Source organism: Carya illinoinensis, chromosome 7, assembly GCF_018687715.1.
Source record: "Carya illinoinensis cultivar Pawnee chromosome 7, C.illinoinensisPawnee_v1, whole genome shotgun sequence".
Taxonomy (NCBI): domain Eukaryota; kingdom Viridiplantae; phylum Streptophyta; class Magnoliopsida; order Fagales; family Juglandaceae; genus Carya; species Carya illinoinensis.
The window spans coordinates 2,639,416-2,659,964 of NC_056758.1; the positions used below are offsets into that span (position 1 = coordinate 2,639,416).

The 20,549-nt window shown below is 30.7% G+C and overlaps 1 protein-coding gene across 2 annotated transcripts; it reads left to right on the plus strand.

The window, feature by feature from the left end:
• The first annotated feature begins 9,479 nt into the window (after window positions 1-9,479).
• On the plus strand, window positions 9,480-16,328 carry LOC122317352 (respiratory burst oxidase homolog protein B). Of its 2 annotated transcripts, none has more exons than XM_043134389.1 (13): window positions 9,480-9,776; window positions 9,917-10,492; window positions 10,971-11,130; window positions 12,334-12,382; window positions 12,629-12,742; window positions 13,091-13,519; window positions 13,628-14,014; window positions 14,315-14,410; window positions 14,510-14,625; window positions 14,925-15,027; window positions 15,158-15,219; window positions 15,366-15,880; window positions 16,109-16,328. In XM_043134389.1, exons 2-13 carry the CDS (start codon window positions 9,982-9,984, stop codon window positions 16,216-16,218), a joined length of 2,652 nt encoding a protein of 883 aa, XP_042990323.1. In that variant the 5' UTR covers window positions 9,480-9,776; window positions 9,917-9,981; the 3' UTR covers window positions 16,219-16,328. The 2 variants fall into 2 exon arrangements, with proteins under 2 accessions (XP_042990323.1, XP_042990322.1); XM_043134388.1 differs by having other exon boundaries at window positions 9,480-9,721.
• Window positions 16,329-20,549: the final 4,221 nt, after the last annotated feature.

The following is a 20,549-nucleotide window of genomic DNA, read 5'->3' on the forward strand; positions in this document are numbered from 1 at the left end:
TTTAAGAAACAGGTTTAGAATATGAATAGTGATTTCTTATATTTGGGAGCAATTGTTCATCTCTTAAATCTCTTTTTATATATATTTTATAAGAAGTAGATAAAGATATAGAAATAAAATAGTAAAAATAATAATAAAGAAAAAATTTAAAATAATATTTTAATATACTATAAAAAATATAGAATGAGATATAGGAGATTTTTTTAAGATGGATAAAATTTAGTATAATTTTTAGCTAAAATTTAAAGAAAATTATAAAGAATCATATGAGAATGTTATTATATATATCATTATTCAGTACAATTCATAACATCAATATCTCCTCTGTTATAAGCCCAAGAATATTTGGATAGTAATTGTAGGCCCTATAATCTGAACTAGGTCTGGATCCAAAATGAGAAAAGAGAGTCTATCAAATTCAACCCTCTTCGATTTGAGCAGTTGGGGGCCCAACTATTGGGCCGCAGATTTTGTCAACTGTGTTAAAAAGGTAGACACCAACTGCGGAATTCATGAATCCATTAATGACGAATCCAATTATATTTTCAAGAAGGTGATTTTGAACATTTCAGTCCTTGGAGTGGAAACCCTTTTTGAGTTCATATTCTTCTAATTTCAGTTCAGGCAACAATCAAGGTATAAAAAAACACATTTGCAAACCTGCTTATTAGGAGTGTAAAAAATTTAGTGAACCAGTAAACTAGACCGAATCAAATGAAACCGATGGATTAGGTCCAGGATCGAGCTTGGTTTGATCTGGTACCCTTTTTTTTAAATAGGTAAAAAATGTCCGGTTCTGATTTTTCTTTTTCTAAAATCTCATCGGTTAATATATATATTTTTTAATTTTTTATATTGCATATGATTTTTATATATAATATATAATTATATATAAAGTAGTTTTGTATTATATAATAAATTACTAATTAATATAATGTTAAATTTTAAAATCTTATATTTCTATAGTTTATTATATTAATAGTTATATTAATATTATATAGTTCATATTAATAGTTATACTAATACTATATCACTATAATATTATATACTATAATATACTATATTATATAATATAGTATATTTAAACTATAAAACTGGATCGAAATGGGTAAAACTGGAAGAACTAATTTAGGGGGTAACCGATGCAGAATTAGTTATTGAAAATACAAAACCAGCTTATACCTATTCGATCCCAAATTTTATCTAAAACTGGACTAAACTAAACCCGTTATGTGACGCTCCCAAATTCCATTTGGAATCGGACGGACATTTGAAGCGTCGAGACATACAACACAAGGTTACCTGCCCCCGTTCATGACATATAAGATGCAATGTTCCTAACATGCATCTAGCATTATGCAATATTCGCAGCGGATAATTTTTTTCTTTAGCAATACTATGCACCAAATTCAAAACATCCCAAATGCTTAAAATATACTTCATACATAAAGATCCATTGAATAGATCACAACACTAATCCAAAATGGTTATGATCCAAAAAGTACTAAAGATGCAACTCCATTGTACAAGTAGTAATTTACGTTAACTACTATATTAATATTGACGTCGCACCGTCGTTTAGTCAACTGTGTCTAGTTGATCAGCTCCTGATTCTCCTTCAGGTCCTGTAACAAGATCTACCATTCGGGTGGAATGGTAGTTGAGACTACCAAAGTGAGATTTGATTACAAATCTCAGTAAGTTAACAAAAAACATCCACACAAGCTAATGATGCATGGATGATAGTAAAAACATAAATGCATAATCAAATTCATAAGTAATTAAAGCATAACTTGGTGTACAACATAGCATAATTGACATAACTTAAATTGAAACATGAACTGAACTTGACTTGACATGAACTTGATCTGAAACTTGACTTATCATGAAAAATACATACTCCGCAGTTGTTGTGGCCCCATGTATTCTACGTGTAAATACATACTTCACAGTTGTTGTGGCCCCATATATTCTACGGAAACTTATTCTTTAACTGCTTAAATACATACTCCACAGTTGTTGTGGCCCCATGTATTTTACGTGTAAATACATACTCCACAGTTGTTGTGGCCCCATGTATTCTACACAAACTTGACTTAACATGAAAAATACATACTCCACAGTTGTTGTGGCCCCATGTATTCTACGTGTAAATACATACTCCACAGTTGTTGTGGCCCTATGTATTCTACACAAACTCAATATGAAACGTGACTGAAATACGAAATGACTGAAGTCCTGACATAACATAACGTGACTTGAATATAACTTGAAATACATGACCAACTTGAGATAGAAATATTTCGTAACATTGCATAACATATAATAGACAACATATTTAACATGACATACTTGCAACAGTGAATATTACATGACTTGACATACATGTAATAGATGGCATACTTAGCATGACGTACTTGTAAGGTACAGTAATAGATGACAGAATATATTATGTAACAGATAAAAATTGACGACAGAATAAATTCTGTATAATAGACAATTACGTGATAACTTGGCATGGCATGACATATATGATAACATACATACATACACTGTAGTCCCTTTACTTAGCATACATACACAGTAGACTGCTAGTAAGTTAAAAGATAACTTACCTCGATCTCCGCGTTTCTTATAAAACTTCAAGTGCGATCACGAGGAACTGTAATTAGTGATTCTAAAAGTTAGAACTAAATCACTAATAATTTGAAATATGGAAAATACTAATTTAAAGAGTAAAATTTTCATTTTACTCTCTACATGTGGAAAAATGACCGTTTTACCCATAACTTAAGGATTTTGTATACTAACTCCAAAAGTTTCCAAAATTTACATTCCTCATGTAAATTTTGTCCTAAACTTAAATATCAACTCAGAAAAATTTAAAACAAAACACAACTATGAAGAACACACTATGGCCGAAACATCCATAGGCTATTTCCCTTGATTTTTGTTACAATTCCTTCCAACTTCAAAACTCATGCTTAAACCAAAATTTTACAACAAACATCTTCCAATCCTAAGTTCAAAACCATACTTAAAACATCTATTTAGAAAAAGCTAATAATTAACACCAAACTTTTTTGTAAAAAGATCTAAGCACTTGAATCACAAGTTTTGACCTTAAATCAAAACATCTCCAAGAATTTCAAAAATCAAATCTTACTTCTAACATATTCATAATATCATCCTAACATCAACCATGCTTTAAATCATCAAACTAAAGTCACCAAAATCACAAAATAACATTTGGAGTTTTTGGTTTTACACTTAGTCCAAAAACAGAAACTTTTTCCTCAACTAGTTTTGATAAATCTCTTGATCTATGACTTATAAATATATGATCTTCAAACTAAACCATTATATGGTTTAAAAAGATGTCCTAAAACATATATAAGCTTTTAATTCAAGATCACATGGTTAGAAATTAACCAAAACATAAATTTAGCCAAGAATATCCACACTTTGGCTTATCTGAATATCTCTTTGCATAAAATTTCATATCTTTGAAACTAACATCAAATATCTTCAAAATAATAATATAACATGTATATAAGATGTTTAGGATCATCCAATAAAATTATCAAAGTCATTAGAATAGGTTTAGACCACCAAAGAGTTAAACTTTCTCAAAACAGAAACTGTTTTTCCTCTTCCAGTTTCTAAGTTTCTAAATCTAAGAAAATCTTTCATCAAAACCTTTAATCATGCAAAAATCCTCAACCAATAGTCATATATACATGTTAAAAATACTTCATAAAAATTTCGGACCAATATCTATCCATTAGCTTGGTCAAAAGTTCCAAACTATAACATATTTTCCAGTTTATCTCCCAGAATGACCTTTCTATAGTTTACACAATATTTGACTGACCAAATGATCTTCAAATGGGGCAAATAAGATATCCATGTAAACTAGACTAAAAAAGGAACAACTTATGTGAAGGAGACTTTATGATAAAACACTTACAACAACTTCGAAATGGGCGTGCAAAAGATCTCCTAAAAGCTGTCCGAGAGAGAGTGTTTGATATTCTTTCAATGGAAAGTGTAAATGAAGATAATTTCGTGGGGAGAGGTGGCTGGAGATACTTATGGATGAGATATGGCAGATATGAGGCTGGAGTTGAGAGTTGAGTGTAGTTTTCTCCTACCAAAATATCTATAAAAGATTATCTCATAATATTCTATCCAATAGTATCTACAAAAAATCAACTTAAGATATTTTTATCTAATAATATCTATAAAAATCAACTCAAAATATTTTTACCCAATAATATTCATGAAAATTACCTCAAAATATTTCTTTTTATCCAATAATATCTACAGTTTTGAACAGACGTTTTGACTGAAAATATGAAAAAATGTTATTGCGCCATAAGACTTTAAATAACCCTCCGAGTCTAATGGCACAAACCATAATACATTTTGACACTTCTAACTATTTCCAATAATCAAAAACACACTTCTGATACCATAGTAAATAATAACACTAACTATATAGTTAGACAAAAACCTATACGATTAATAGATTCGTGAAAACTTATGGGGTTTTCACGAGGTTCCTAAAGTTAATAGAAATTTCACAATTGAATTTCTAGCAGGCTATTACACGCTACACCCCTACTGCTTATTGATATACTCAATCATTTAAAATATTAAAAGATTTGTATTTTAACATTTTTTGTAAGGTTAACTATAAAGAGTCTCATAATGAATGACGTGTTTACCTCCTCTAGATTACGTGGTCACATGGGAGATGTTTATCTTCTTCTTGTTCTCTTTTTTTTTTTTTTTTTTTTTTCTTGTAAGTAATTTTTGAAAAAATCCTAACCAACTTATATATATATATATACCTTCGGAAAATGCTAGATCCCCCGCTGGGAGCTACCGCTCTCAATTTTTTTTTTTTTTTTTCTTAGTGATTAAGTAAAAATTGTTTAATATTATTATGAATTTTTTATATTTTTTTAAATATTTAAAAACATTAAAAAAATGATGTGAAAAAAAAAAAAAAAAAAAAATTTTGGCCTAGCGGGAACCCCAGCGGTGACCCTAGCACTACCCATATACCTTCATAAATTCTTCTAGTGTAAACCATAGTTAATAAGCATCACATCTAGAGGGATAAACGCATGCAGTATATCCAATATAAAAGCAAGATCGATCGATGTTGATGGTTGAATATTCATGGGAAGTTATTAAGATAGTGCAAATCTCTTTCCCATGTGACTATTATCGTCTCCACTCAGAACTAGGCCCACTGTTGTACGTGCCTCATTTTTTTAGCTTGGAATCGAAAGAAAATTACATTATTTGGTGAAGAACCAGATGATATTGGAGTTTGGTTTTTCTGCAACACTAACTGACTGGACCACACTCATGTTTTATTAATCCATTGAGAATCATACACATACTAAGAAACATCTACCTCGACGCGACTCAGCTATTACAGCTTTCCATACACATATATTCTTCGAAAAGATTGATATATAGTTGAGACCTACTTTTTTTTTTTTTTTTTTTTTTTTTTTTTTTTTTTTTTTACCGATGGGAAATGAACAAGGACCAAGTTGTGCACCTTTATCCCTACTTTACTTAATTTGGTGTCCCCTGGAATCAATTAAATTTTTGTCATGTAATCTATATTCCATGGAATCGTTTTAGCTCACAACATGAGTGGTTTCAATTTACCTTTACATCTTGAATGACTGTCCTAAAATTGACAAAAGGGAAAACAAAATGTCGCCTCCATGAAACCTCTTAAAAAAGTTTTTTTGGCTTTTTATTGTTACCAAACCTTACTTTCTAGCAAATCAACAAAAACACAAAAGAGACAAGCATGTGTGACCTAATGGCACAAGATCTCAATCTCTAAAACAGAGATCATATGTTCGACCCCTAACTTAATGTATAAAAAAGAAAACAAAAACACAAAAGTAGCCTTGGCGGCCGACTGAGTTCTTTTAAGTTTTAACTACTTTCCTTCTTTCTTTTTTCTGATTTTTCTTTTCCTCATTTTTCATATGTTCGACCCATCTTGCCTCTCCCAACTCCGAGATCGAATGGCTCGGCCAAATCCATATATCACAACATCGAGCACAAGAAGAATACTGTCTACAAGCACATGTACGTGTGGCCATGCTGATTCCCACATGCAATCTATTACCTTTGGACAACATTAATGATGGGTGTTGGGAGCGATGTCATGGCGTCCAACCATCATCTTTCGAAACCTTGTGTCTATGGGAGCCCAATTAATAACCCAGCCCATACGTTCTTGCAAAAACTTACCCATTCCTCGAACTGCGTATGGTTGTCATACCCTTAACTGTCGATGCCAAAGGCTTGAAATAAAAAAGTAATAAATATTATTATATTTAGGCTAGCTTAAAAAGTCTTCACAGCATGACCAATTGATATTAATTGTATGTTCGCAGCAAGCGTAGTGTGTCATACTACCATTCATAACGCGCGCGCTTCTGAGTCATCGTTACCCAAAATACCCATGCATGCACCACATCCACATCAGTCAATGAGAATCATGCTATCCAATTTAGAATTGTCTCTGACTCTATATGAAGGTCGGCGTTGGGTAAGTATAAAGTGGAAACAACCAACGACCCTAATTTGACAACCCATACATAAGCAATTCTGATTGTCCACGACAACACGCACGTTTGAAAACCAACCATACACATTATAATCACCATTCACTTTTCTTGACATTTTCTTGAAGAAATTAATAAAACACAGGATGATGCAGATCATCAACTAAGGTTGCTTTTATTAATTTGTTAATTTTGACATGTTCTTCTCTGATGGCTGATCGATCTTCAGTCTTTAATTAATTGGGACATGATCAATATTGTTTCACCAAACAGTGCCTGCCACTGCCTCATAATCTTGACTGGTTTTTTAGTGAAACCAAGATGCAGTTCGATCGGCGGATTTTGGAAAAACATGGGTTGATATTTAATTGATAAATTAGTTGGTGGGTCTTTTAACTTTAGATCATATGGAATCCAAAACCGTAGCTTCCATTACATTTCCTTGGCTTATATTATTGTCTTCATCTTCTTGATTTCTAACATAAAAGTCAGAACTTTGGGCCAAGAATATTTCTTCTTGAATGCATAAGTCTTTAAAAGACACGTATGAGTTGGAAAATGATTTGTACCGTTTTAAAGTACTGTATAACTCTTTCATGCAGATTCCATTTAAAAAAGAAAAATTTGATCTATTCATCATTCTCAAACACTACACGTCATATTTTTTTTTTCTTTTTACCAAATATTTGGTATATTAATAATGAGTAAAAGAATTCAATTAGTTTAAAAATAATAAATTAAAAAAATTAAAAAGATCTTAAAAAAAGTGTGGTCTGTGAGGATGATGATGAACAAAACTCTTTAAAAAAAAGTAGAGAAATTTGAGATTCCTATTTTCATGTATACGGAAAAATAATTGGGGCTTAATTAATTAGTATAATTAGAATGCTCACATGCAAGCACGTACAATTGACCAAACTAAAATTGGTCCATAATTCAAAGGTCTCCTATATTTTTTAACTACAACCACATTGAAATTAATAAAGGGATATGTCCATTAATGCCACTTGATGGGTACGTACGTAAATCAATGAAGATAAATGTTGAATTACGTACCTTCATCATTGACCACCGAGATTTTAGATCGATGCATATACGAAAGTCGTTGGCCCATCTTTTTCTTTGACTTTTTTATTTTGGATTAATTCCTAATTATTCTGCACTACTCCAAAGTCGAGGTTTAGACGAATTGGGTTGAGTCAGGCACTAACGATCTGCTGTAATACATGATTAATATACTTGGAATGGGATGAACATGAGCCCACTAGCTAAATTTACTCATCTTATTGCTCAACATCATCATGATGGAGTTTGTTAATGGTTTACTAATTATAACTTCAACATTAAGCTTAAAAGAGTGCACATTTTTTCAGTCACATTTGTATTAGATTTGAAAAGATGACATGATCGTTTCCACCATATCTTGGTGATTATATATATGGTAGTTGGTACTGCAGTTTGTAAAGGCCTTGAACTTGGGGTCTGCTCTTCTAAGTTCAAGGTTCAAATTTACTTGAGTGTAAATAATTTTAAAATATTATCGGATTGAGAAATTTTTTTTTTTTAAATTATTTGAGCTGCACTTACGTACTGAAAATTCATTGCCATGGAAAATTCATTGAGCTGCACTTACGTAAACCTTCATAATTAATCGAGACATTATTCCTAGACACCGATGGCCCATTCCAATAATTTAAAAAAAAAAAAAAAAAAAAAAACCAATGTACGATCTTGATGTTATGGATAAGACGAAGCAATGATTTGATCTTGAAATATTTAATTCTCTATCTGTGGAATAATATCGGATCGGGGCCCTTTGTCAGATATGCAAATTGAAATATCTTCAAAATATGTATATAATAATAATTTATTTTTAAAGATGAGATGAGATTAAAATTTAAAGTTAAATAAAATATTATTAAAATATATTATTTTAATATTATTTTTATTTTAAAATTTGAAAAATTTAAATATTTTATTTTATTTTATATAAAAATTTAAAAATATTATAATTATTAAATGAGATAAAATAAAAAACTTTTATGAAAGTGAACGAGATTTGTTCCATTATTACCATTTGAATAAGTGGTGCATGAATCCCAAATTATATCAAGCCGTCATATTAGAAATTAAGTTCTCACCTCTACCCAACTTCTATAAAAATAAAACATATCTTACTAACTATATTATTGTTACGGTTTTTCAATAAAAGAAATGTTATTTATCATTGCTTCGTTATTTTTTAATATGATATCAAATGAGTGAAAGATAAGAAAAAAATAAATAATTTTTAATCATTTGATAGTGTAATTTATTGATTAATCTCTAGTTACATCCTTCAAATAAACTTTTTCAATAGGAAAATGATTTATACACAATATTTTTTACAACACTTTACATAATTATATTTTAAATGAAGGATATTTTTGTAAAACATCTTATAAAAATAACCTCATCTTATAATATTATTGTGAAATATATTATAAAAATGTATTGTGTGTATATCATTACTCGAGTTGTGCACTTTGTTTTTTATCTATTTTTTCAATCATTCCTTCAATTTCTTTAAACATTTTTAAAAAATCTCAAACTCAATAAAAAATATTTCTTAACCGTTAACTGAAAAAAAAAAACCAAACAAACAAACAAAATTCGGTAGAAACTGATCTCAATACACATCCTCGGCAGCTTTATCATTTTCCTTTTTTTTGTTTTTTCAACAATTAATGAATAGTCTTACTCCACTGTAAAAGTTGCAACAGGTTTCAAATAATTATTAAAGCAATAATACGAATGGTAGACAAGACATCTCGAAGGTTAGTACTGGCAATTCTAGATCTCAAACATGAATATCATGGGTCGTTGTTCTGTTTTGAACATTTGAAGTGGTTTCTACCCTAACCACTCCCATTCAACTAACACTCGCACAACCCAAATGCGCCCCTTGGTTTCTCTCATCTTTTTGACCTTCTCCTCCTCCTCCTCACCAATATAAAATCTTCCCCATCCATCCACAATTTCTTACCCATCTTTCTCAATTTTCTTCCAAAGTTGCAGACCAGACAATCATATTCCAGCCATTAGATCGAACTCTCTAAAACATTTACCTGGTAACGATCAAGTCTTTGGCACATCCAGCTTTCCGGGAAAACGTTTTCAAATTCTGTGCGTTTATGATTTATTCTAGCTCATCATTATCTGTCTAACTCTTAGAGTTTTCAATATTTTTCTTTTCATAAATTCTTCACCTGGTATCACTATCCATACGATTTGCCTTCCTGATCTCTTACTAATTTTCTTCCCAGATCATCAACAGTTCAAGGCCAACTTCACGAAGGCAACCCAAGAGAGTACAGAATTCACAACAAAAATGGAGATTCAAGAAAAGCAGAAGGATTCATTTTCTGAGTCGGAAAGCGGCGGCAGTACTACTAGTCGAGTTGGCTATAGCGGTCCCTTAAGTGGTCCGCTAATCTCCGGCAAAAGAAACAGCAGCAAGAAGAGTGCAAGATTCAAAGACGAAGACGAATGCTACGTAGAAATCACACTGGACGTACGTGATGACTTGGTTTCAGTACAGAACATCAGGGGAGGCGACTCGGAGACTGCATACTTAGCCAGCCAGCTTGAGAAAAGACATTCGTTTGGTTCCCAGCTCTCCTTCAAACTAAAGCAAGTCTCTCAGGAGCTAAAGCGGATGACATCTTCCAAGAGGTTTGATAAATTTGACAGAACTAAATCCGGGGCAGCTCGTGCCCTCAAAGGCCTCAAGTTTATGACAAAGAATGTGGGAAGTGAAGGCTGGACCGAGGTTGAAGCTCGCTTTAATGAATTGGCTGTTAATGGGATGCTTCCCAAATCTCAGTTTGGCCAATGTATAGGTACGCTGTAATTTTGGTTGCTGTTTGAACTTTGATGCAAGACAGTAAGAGACAAGGGTAGACACATAGCTAAAGCAACTTTTGAAGTGTGTTCTTTTTGGTTGAAAAATAAATAAAACTTTTGAAAATTAGCCCAACTCTGAAAAGACAGACTTACAACTCATTTAGAATGTGAAAATATAGTTGAAGAAATGCTAGTTTAAAGAAATGCCTTGGGTTTTAAAAATTCTATCCCAACTCTAAAATTATTTTTATTATAAAATAAATATAAAATAATATTAATCTGTAAATTTATTTTTGTGACATTTCGTTGTGTAATACTTCTTATATAGTTATTATATTTTACTTATCTATTAATTATTTGACATCATCACATGATACATCAAGATAATTATAATGAAAAAAGAATAATAGTCAAAAAAATGATAAATAGTATTTTTTTTTATATATCTAATATAGACAGCTTCCGTATGATTAGGGATGAAGGAGACAAGCGAGTTTGCAGGCGAATTATTTGATGCATTAGCTCGTCGGAGAGGAATAACATCAGCTTCCATAACTGTGGATGAGTTGCATGGATTCTGGGAACAAATTACTGATCAGAGCTTTGATTCGAGGCTACAAACCTTCTTTGACATGTAAGATTTTTATGCAATATCTCATTCTTTCACCATCATTCATGCAAATTATATTATATATATATATATATATAGTGTGTGTGTGTCTTGAAATAATGATCATTTCCACCCTTGCATGCGTGACCTAATGGGGGATAACATTCTTTACATTATCCATTTGAGTACATGACAATTTAAATAATATATTATGGAGTTTTCAGTGAAAGTGACAAAAGTATTGGAAAGTTTATTGTTTATTTAAGAGAAATGATATTTAGTGTCGTGTAATTATTTTAAAAAAAGTATAAGATCTATATTAAAAAAAATTAGTTTTTTAATAATAGATATTATTCTTTTTTAAAATAACTACGCAATATTTATATTATTAATCTTTATTTAAACTATGCTTTAAAGCACTCTCATTGGATTATCTATATCCAAAACTAAAGCCCTTTTTTTACCTATTAGACATAAAAATCACTTGCAATGGATTATCTATAATCAAATTTCTTAGCTTTTAGCTATAGTAGGTAAAATCAAATCTAATAGTTACTATTCTACAAGTAAATTTTTATTTTATTATTTTTTAAATCTCTCTCATTTGATAGTTATTATTTTTTAAATCTTTATTTTTTTAATCCATAATTTAATTAGAATAGGATTACTAATTAACATATAACATGTAAAATAGTAAAATATGATAAAATAAAATAAAATAATAATTAAAAAAATTAAATATTTATTAATTTATTAAATATTTATTATTATATAATAAATAAATAGATAATCTAATATAAAAATTTGATATAAATAATTAAAGTCAAATTCAATTTATATTATTTTATTATTATATAATAAAAAATAATTATTTCAATATAGAAATTTATATAAATAAAATAGTTAATATTTAAATTTATTTTATATTTATTAAAAATTTCTTTTACATATACATAATTTAATAACAATGCTCTTAGCAGTTTAATAATGTTGTTTTCCGCTGGAAATCTGGACAAAGGTAGTTAGGGTTGGCGCCAAAAGCCTAAAAGGAAAAGTTGAAGTTGAGGATGGCTTTGACTTATTTGTACAAAATAATTAACAATCGGACAAAAACATGTGGTGAGTAAATCATTCAGATCTGAATGAGGGACCCTCTTTTTTTAAAAAAAACTAAATTACATTTTTATCATATTTTCTGTGTAAAACAAATTCCCATTAATATTGCAGGGTGGACAAAGATGCAGATGGGAGGATTACCCAAGAAGAGGTGCAAGAGGTAAAATTTCATAAATGATATTTTTAATTGTGAATATAAAGTTATTTATTTTGAAATAAATAAATAAATATAAAATGTATAAAAAAATTTAATATTAATTTTTTTTTTTAAACGATTGTATGTAATAGAGTATTTCGTTAAAACGATTATATGTAATATTACTTGTAAAATTTATAAATGAAATTAAGTGAAAATTCATCGTTTAATTAAATAGAGTACTTCGTTAATTTAATTTAAATGTTTCAGATTATTGCCTTGAGTGCTTCAGCAAATAAGTTGTCAAAAATCCAAGAACGTGCACAAGAGTATGCTGCTATGATCATGGAAGAGCTGGATCCAGACAACCTCGGACACGTTGAGGTTTGTATATTTTTTTTAACTTCTTCATTTTATTTTTTTTCAATGCATGTAAATTCAGCTACTTACAAATAATTAACACGTTAAACACTACTTTTTATAGAGCTAATTACGGTTATAATAAAAATTATCAGGAGATAAATATTTTTTTAATATCAGGCCGGATTTGTCTGTTCAGCCCACATTTGCCTGCCGGCTCAAAAATAGTCCACCAATTTAGAAATATATGGGCCATAGTTGCCTACTCAAATTTCAAACAGATGGACTTAGCTCACCCTCTAAAATGGCCCAATATACAGTTTAGTATCCCATGGGCCATGCCGAAACTAATCAAAGTTTTGCATCTTGCAGTTGTTCAACTTGGAAATGCTACTTCTCCAAGCACCATACAAATCAACCAACCTAGCAGGCGATAGCCGGGTTCTAAGCCGGCTACTGAGCCAAAAGCTAGTCCCGACCAAAGAGTACAACCCCATCAAGCGGTGCTACAGGGGGTTCCGGTACTTCGTCGAGGACAATTGGAAGCGGGTTTGGGTCATGGCGCTGTGGCTTTCGATCTGTGCAGGCCTTTTCACTTGGAAATTCATACAGTATAAACATAGGGCTGTGTTTGATGTCATGGGCTATTGTGTCACAACTGCTAAGGGTGCAGCCGAGACCCTTAAGTTCAACATGGCCCTAATTCTTCTACCAGTGTGCAGAAATACCATTACTTGGCTCAGAACCAAGACGAAGTTGGGAGTGGCTGTTCCTTTTGATGACAATATTAATTTCCATAAGGTGCTTACTTACTGAAAATTTGTTGCTTAACTTAATGTGAATCAAAAGTACTGTAGTTTATGCATGCTGAGTTGTGATTTTTGTTCATTGTTGAATCAAATTCTTTAGGTAATTGCTTTTGGAATTGCAATCGGAGTGGGGTTACATGCTGGTGCACATCTAACATGTGACTTCCCTAGGCTGTTACATGCGACGGATGATGAATACGAGCCAATGGAGCCATATTTTGGTGATGAGCGGCCGGATAATTACTGGTGGTTCGTGAAAGGAACCGAGGGTTGGACCGGCGTGGTCATGGTGGTGCTTATGGCCATAGCATACACATTAGCCCAACCATGGTTCCGCCGGAGTCTGCTCAACCTTCCTAAAACCCTTAAGAAGTTCACAGGGTTCAATGCCTTTTGGTATTCCCACCACTTATTCGTTATTGTCTATGTTCTGTTCATAATTCATGGATACTTCCTCTACCTCTCCAAGGACTGGTACAAAAAGACGGTAAGCAACTCAAAATCTTGTTTCTGTTTGGAAATAGGCAACATTAATTTTTTGGTGTTTGATCTAGGCAGGGTTGCAACTCTGTTAAAAAAACAAGTATCATGCATTATTGTAAATCACCACTTATTTAAAAAGTTTAATAAATTTATATTCTATCTTATAGGTGACTAATTAACGCCAAGAATCAAACGATCCCAAATCGGTATCGTTTGATTCCGATCTATGAATAGCCAAGAACAGAGTTGTTACCCAGGCTGTAGGATCATTTTCCTAACTTTTTTTTGTGCTACATTGTCACAGACATGGATGTATTTGGCTGTTCCAGTTTTGCTATATGCATGTGAGCGCCTGATTCGTGCATTTAGGTCCGGCTATAAAACCGTGCGAATATTAAAGGTATACTTCAAAATCACAAGCAGAAAGAAAATTAAAAAAAAAAAAAGATTTATGGCTAAATATTCAAGGAATTAATTAATCTTGTGTTGAATTTTTCAGGTTGCAGTGTACCCTGGAAATGTTTTGGCTCTTCAGATGTCTAAACCTCAAGGGTTTAAATACACTAGCGGGCAGTATATATTTGTGAACTGCTCGGAAGTCTCTCCCTTCCAATGGTAATTTGAAATTTGAATATTGAATATCACTAACTCTTATTATTATTACTACATAGTAATGCTAGATACAGTTATATATAAACTCACGTGCAAGTTTCGAGCATTCTTTCTAAAAAATAGTCGGGCTCATTTTTAATGTGAGTTTTAGATTTATCCACTTTTTTTTTTTTAAAAAGTGTGAGGATTATACACTCTAGAATTGTACAAATAATTTTGTATTATTATTATTGCGATTATTATTATTATTATTATTATTATTATTGTTATTTTATTGATAACGACAATGTGTTGCATCTCAGGCATCCATTTTCGATTACTTCTGCTCCCGGGGACGATTATCTTAGCATCCACATACGCACCTTAGGTGACTGGACATCAAAACTCAAAGTCATTTTCTCTAAGGTATGATTTTTCATAACTTGCACCAATTAACATCATTAATACTCTTCTTTAAATAAAATTTTGTTTTATAAGCATAAGCATTTTATTTCTTTAATCTCTCTAATGGAAATATTACATGTGATTAATATAGGTATGTCAGCCTCCTTCTGGTGACCAAAGTGGCCTTCTAAGAGCTAACACTGCAAAACCAAGGTGATTTATGGGAAATGCTACATCTAGTTTTACTCATTCTTGTGAACAAACGGTCTCCTTGAAGAATAAAACTTAGAAGACTGAGTTTTAAAGGTTTACTTTTTGTTTGATTAATGCATTGTTTTGTTGGAACATGTACTTACCAGGATGCCAAGACTCTTAATTGACGGCCCCTACGGAGCTCCGTCGCAAGATTACAAAAATTACGACGTACTCCTTCTTGTCGGGCTTGGCATCGGCGCCACCCCAATAATCAGCATAATTAAAGATGTGCTGAATAACATCAAGCAACAGAAGGAGATAGAAGAAGGGTTGGCAGAGAGTGGCGCAAAGAATGAGCAAAGGAGACATTTCGCCACAAAAAGAGCCTACTTTTATTGGGTCACTCGAGAGCAAGGGTCGTTTGAATGGTTCAAGGGTGTGATGGATGAGGTAGCTGAAAATGATAGGGACGGAGTGATAGAACTTCACAACTACTGCACAAGTGTCTATGAAGAAGGAGATGCTCGATCTGCTTTGATCACCATGCTTCAGTCGCTGCAACATGCTAAGAGTGGTGTGGATATTGTGTCGGGGACAAGGGTTAAGACACATTTTGCCAGGCCGAATTGGCGTAACGTTTTCAAGCATGTAGCCCTCAAGCACGACAATGAACGAGTTGGTAAGCCACCTAGCCTTGATTTTTAATATTCAACTCGATTAAATGAATCGATAATAAAAAAAAATTAACATTTACGGATCAAAATCTATCATGTTAAGAATATAAAATGAGATGAGATGAGACGAGATAGATAGAATGAAATGAAAACATCTCTCTATCCAGATTCCAAACCAGACCTTAGTATTCGTTTATAGTTGAGGTTGATTGTGTGTTTTTGAATTGTGGCAGGGGTGTTTTACTGTGGGGTACATGGACTGGATGGGCAGCTAAGACGGCTAGCTCAAGACTTTTCCAGGAAAACAACCACCAAGTTTGATTTCCACAAGGAAAACTTCTAATTTTTATTTTATTTTTATAGGTTATGGTGGATATATATACATGTACGTGGTCTAAAGTTTGATTTTATGTTGCAACTTATACATAATTAATTGTTTTGTACCATGAGAAATGTGATTATTTACGAGTACAATTATTATTATAATGGTATATAGTTACACAGTACATACCATACTTATTTTTACATTTTTTAAATTTTGTTAAAATTTTTCTTGGATTTTATTTTTCTTAAATTAATTGAGTTCATCTATTCATCATCTATATACCACACATTTAGTAAATAAATAAAAAATTATGTGTGATATATGATATAAAATTGATGACTAAATTTTTCTTATGAAATACCCTTAATCCTTAATCCTTAGTTCCTTAGTGCACAAGATTGAGGGCATATAAGATTTGTCTCATGGACAGATTGATCTTTAAAAATACAAAACAAGTAAAATAAAAGATGAAAAGTTTGGGATATTTCAAGATATGAAGTGTTGCAACTAATATCAATTTTTTAAAAATGTTTTTAGGGGGAGGAAGCTGAAAAACCATTAAACTAGATTGTATTTAAATGTTAAAATGAATTAAGTTAGAAAAATGATAGAATGATCATTAAATATGTCTATTAAATGTGTCCACTCATATATTTTTATTTTTTCTTAATTGTTAAGAAAGTGATTATTAGTGAATTTATATATATATTTATTTGTTTCTTAATGGTTTAGGATATTTAAAAAATGATTAAAGAAAAATAAAAAAATTTATTTGTACTAGTGTGCATATTTGGTGTGCACAATTGATAGTCACCCTAACATTATCTATCGAGTTGAGTTGTGAATAGTAATATTTTATTAGTCTCATTAAAATGAATTTTAACTTTTTTAAATTGAAATGTGTTTAACTTTTTAAGTTAAAATGTACGAAAATATGTTAAGTTGGTTTTAATTTTTTTTTTATGAAAAATTTTAAAAAGTAATAGATTCTATCTATAATTAATTTAAAATGAATTAAATTTAGTTCATAGCCGTCCCCTTTCCACTCTAAACATTAAACTGTGTTCATCAATTCCTTCGACTTTAATTTTACGCAACAGACGCAAAGTTACAAACGGCAAGACCATGGCATCTTTTTAAGGATTTGTAACTTTGTAGCTTTTAATTTTGGGCATTGCCAATGCACATTACGCCCTTTTTTTTTTCTTTTTTTTCTTTTTGATAGAGTTTAGGGCTGTGCATTTAGACCGATTTTTTATTTTTATCCGGTCCGAAACTCGAAAATTTGGGTGGATCCGAGCAATTATCCGCCCGGATCGACTATGTTTTAAAATGTTTTAGGCTGACAGGTTATAGCTGCATGCCTACATCAAATATCAATTACTCTCTTGCTCACTCTTTGTTCTGAAAAAAAAATTACTCTCTTCTCTCTCGCTTGCTCTGAACTCTGAACTAAGAAAATCCTAGATCCCTCATCCCATCTCTCTCTCTCTCTCTCTCTCTCTCTCTCTCGTTGCCACACTGAAACCTTAACTCGAATTCTGAGTCGCCGTCAATGACAATTTCAATTATAAATAAAATCGATGGTATGACTCTTTTTCTCCCTCTCTCTCATTTTGACTATGCGTATCAGCATATGTGGTTTGGTTTGTATAAGCCTTAAGATTTTGTTCATCCAGGACATATGCTCTTATAATCTAGTCTATAATACATTATTACATCGTTTTGTACTGGAAGATGTTCATTTTTAAATGGTTGATAGAAATCTCAGTGGTCATGTTTTCATTATTTTTCACATATTTGGATTTGTCTTGGCTAGATCTGGGGTTTTTTTTACTAGATTGTTTTGCATAGATCTAAGTTTCTCTCAACTTTTTAACAGATTTAGGTTTTTTTGGCCAACCTTTTTTCTTTGCCATTGCTTTCTTTTGGGTTAGCCATGTGTGAAGTTAATGGGTTTCTCATAACTTTTTAATAGATCTGAGATATTTATGTTATGGTTCTTTCTATTTTTGTACAGTGTGGGAAATTACTAGATGGGTCAACGGAGGAAAGCTCTCGATAATGTGAAAATGACTTCCAACTTCTAGGGGGTTGTAACTTGTGACTCTCTCAAATCACTCAGCATCTTGAAAGATGGTGCCATGTGTTTGGGCCCATGTATAATTTGATTGTCATTTTTGGCTCATTGAGGACTATAGATCGAGGGCGTTTATTTTTTTTGTTACCTTGGATTGCAAGCATCACATAGTTACAATAATGTTTTACCAGGCTGACTGTAGTTCGAGAGCAGGTGGATTTAAATGATTCTGATTCTCTTATTCATTTCTTGACTTTTCTCATAGTTTTTTTTTTTTTAATCATCTAAATTCATGTACTAAGAAGAAAGTACTCGATACTTGATAGGAAGGAGAAATATTCAATGTTAGAATGATCAAGAAAATATTCAACAATATTATTTATTTTGCATTACTATGTATTAGTTTAATTAGTTGTGATGTATTATTATTTATTTTATTCTTATAAATTTATGTTTTGTATTGTGATTTAACAACAATATTATTTATTTTATATTTTTATTTATTTTGTTCTTTAATTTATTTTTTTTATAATTGTTTTTTAAAAAAGTGTTTAAATTATTTTTTAAAGAAATTTGGGCAATTTAAGGATGATACCAGGTTTTTTTTTTAATTTTTTTAAAGTGCTATAAAATATTGTTTTAGGTTATAAGTCTTATTTAAAAAAAAAATTATGGGTTCAATCCGGATTTAAGCCCAAAAAAAATTATAATTTGGATATTTGAATTGAATCCAGATTAATTCGGGCGGATAACCACTCCATTTTTAAAATCTGGATCTGGATCTGGATCTAGATGCACACTCTTAACAGAGTTAACTTTGAAGGGGAAAAATGAAAAGAGCAATGTTACATACAATATTCTATTTAGATATTGCAATATAAGTTTAGGCAATTTTATTTTTAAAACTTTTTAAAATTACAAAAATAATTCTATTACGTATAATCAGTTTTACGTACTCTTTATATATTTTATTGATGTGATTGTTTAAAATAATTATTTTATATTAAAAAAATAATGCAACAAATAATATTAGTATAGTGTATAAATAGTACACAAATATGGTTACATATAGAATTTTCGTTATAAAAATATTCATTTCAAAATAATATTTTTTGAATTTAATAAAGGACTTATATATCCAGTACTCCGCTTGAAGACTACAGATAATTTCTCAAATGAAAAAGAGCGCAATTATTGTACCTATTGGTACGCGTGTTTGTTGAATATTGATGTAATTTTCCTTCTTTCATTAATGAAACTATCTTGGCCATGAATGAAATGGCGAAGGACATGGTACTCTTTTAACTTGTAGAATTTACTCTTTTATTGATGCAGTGCATGCACTTCTAGCCTATAAATTAAACTTTAAAAGAAAAAACAAAATCACATCTTTATTAAAAAAAAAAAGAAGAAGATAATTATTATAAAAACCAACAACTTTCTTTCTTACACAGACAAAAACCTCTAATTTTCATGTTATTGGGTCAAGTATTAAAATTATCTTTAAATTAAAAAAAAATAATTAGATGACTATATTTTTATCTTATCTTATTATTTCTTCGATTTGGACTTTTTATCAATCAAATGCACCTTACGTATTTGAGGAAATAACAGTTCTATTTGAACGTTTTTACATTACACACTATTTATGTGTCCTTAAAATTGCCTACCACCTGATAAAAGCATGTCATGTGTCTAAAATAACAAATCATCTAGTGTAGAAGACAAAAGGAGGATTTTTAGAGAATGAGATTGTTTTTCAAATTAGAGAAAACTCAAATCTCCTTAAGATAACCCGAATATGTAATAAAGAAAGACCTCTTGGTGTCTTCATCGTTTAAGAATTAATCTTATTTTATCTATTTCTCAAATATTACTTAAACATGAATATTTTTTAATTTTAAGTTTTTATTTTTTATTTAACCATTACTTAATCGTTACGATTTTCCTAAACATAAAAAAAATACAAAAAATAATTCAATCTTTTCAAATTTTAAAATAAAAATTATATTAGAAAATTATATTTTAATTTTATAATATTTTTATTCAACTTTTTCTCTATCTTTTATCAAAATCCAATCAAATATTTTAACTCAAATTATTTTATTACTATTCATAAAATATTTAATTACTATTTACAAATTTTTCATCTTATCACATTTCCCAAACGATGCCTAGTGAATTACTAAAATCCTAACTTCTTTTATTTTCTCCTAATTTTCTTCTTCTTTCCTCTGTTTTTTCCCCTCCCTCTCATCAATATTTATTC

What these genes read in the sequence shown, in the direction of transcription:
- LOC122317352 (XM_043134389.1), top strand. Translation starts at nt 9,982, where the DNA reads ATGGAGATTCAAGAAAAGCAGAAGGATTCATTTTCTGAGTCGGAAAGC. An exon ending in CTACAAACCTTCTTTGACAT is followed by an intron (nt 11,131 to 12,333) that starts GTAAGATTTTTA and finishes TTAATATTGCAG; the next exon opens with GGTGGACAAAGATGCAGATG. An exon ending in GCTAACACTGCAAAACCAAG is followed by an intron (nt 15,220 to 15,365) that starts GTGATTTATGGG and finishes TGTACTTACCAG; the next exon opens with GATGCCAAGACTCTTAATTG.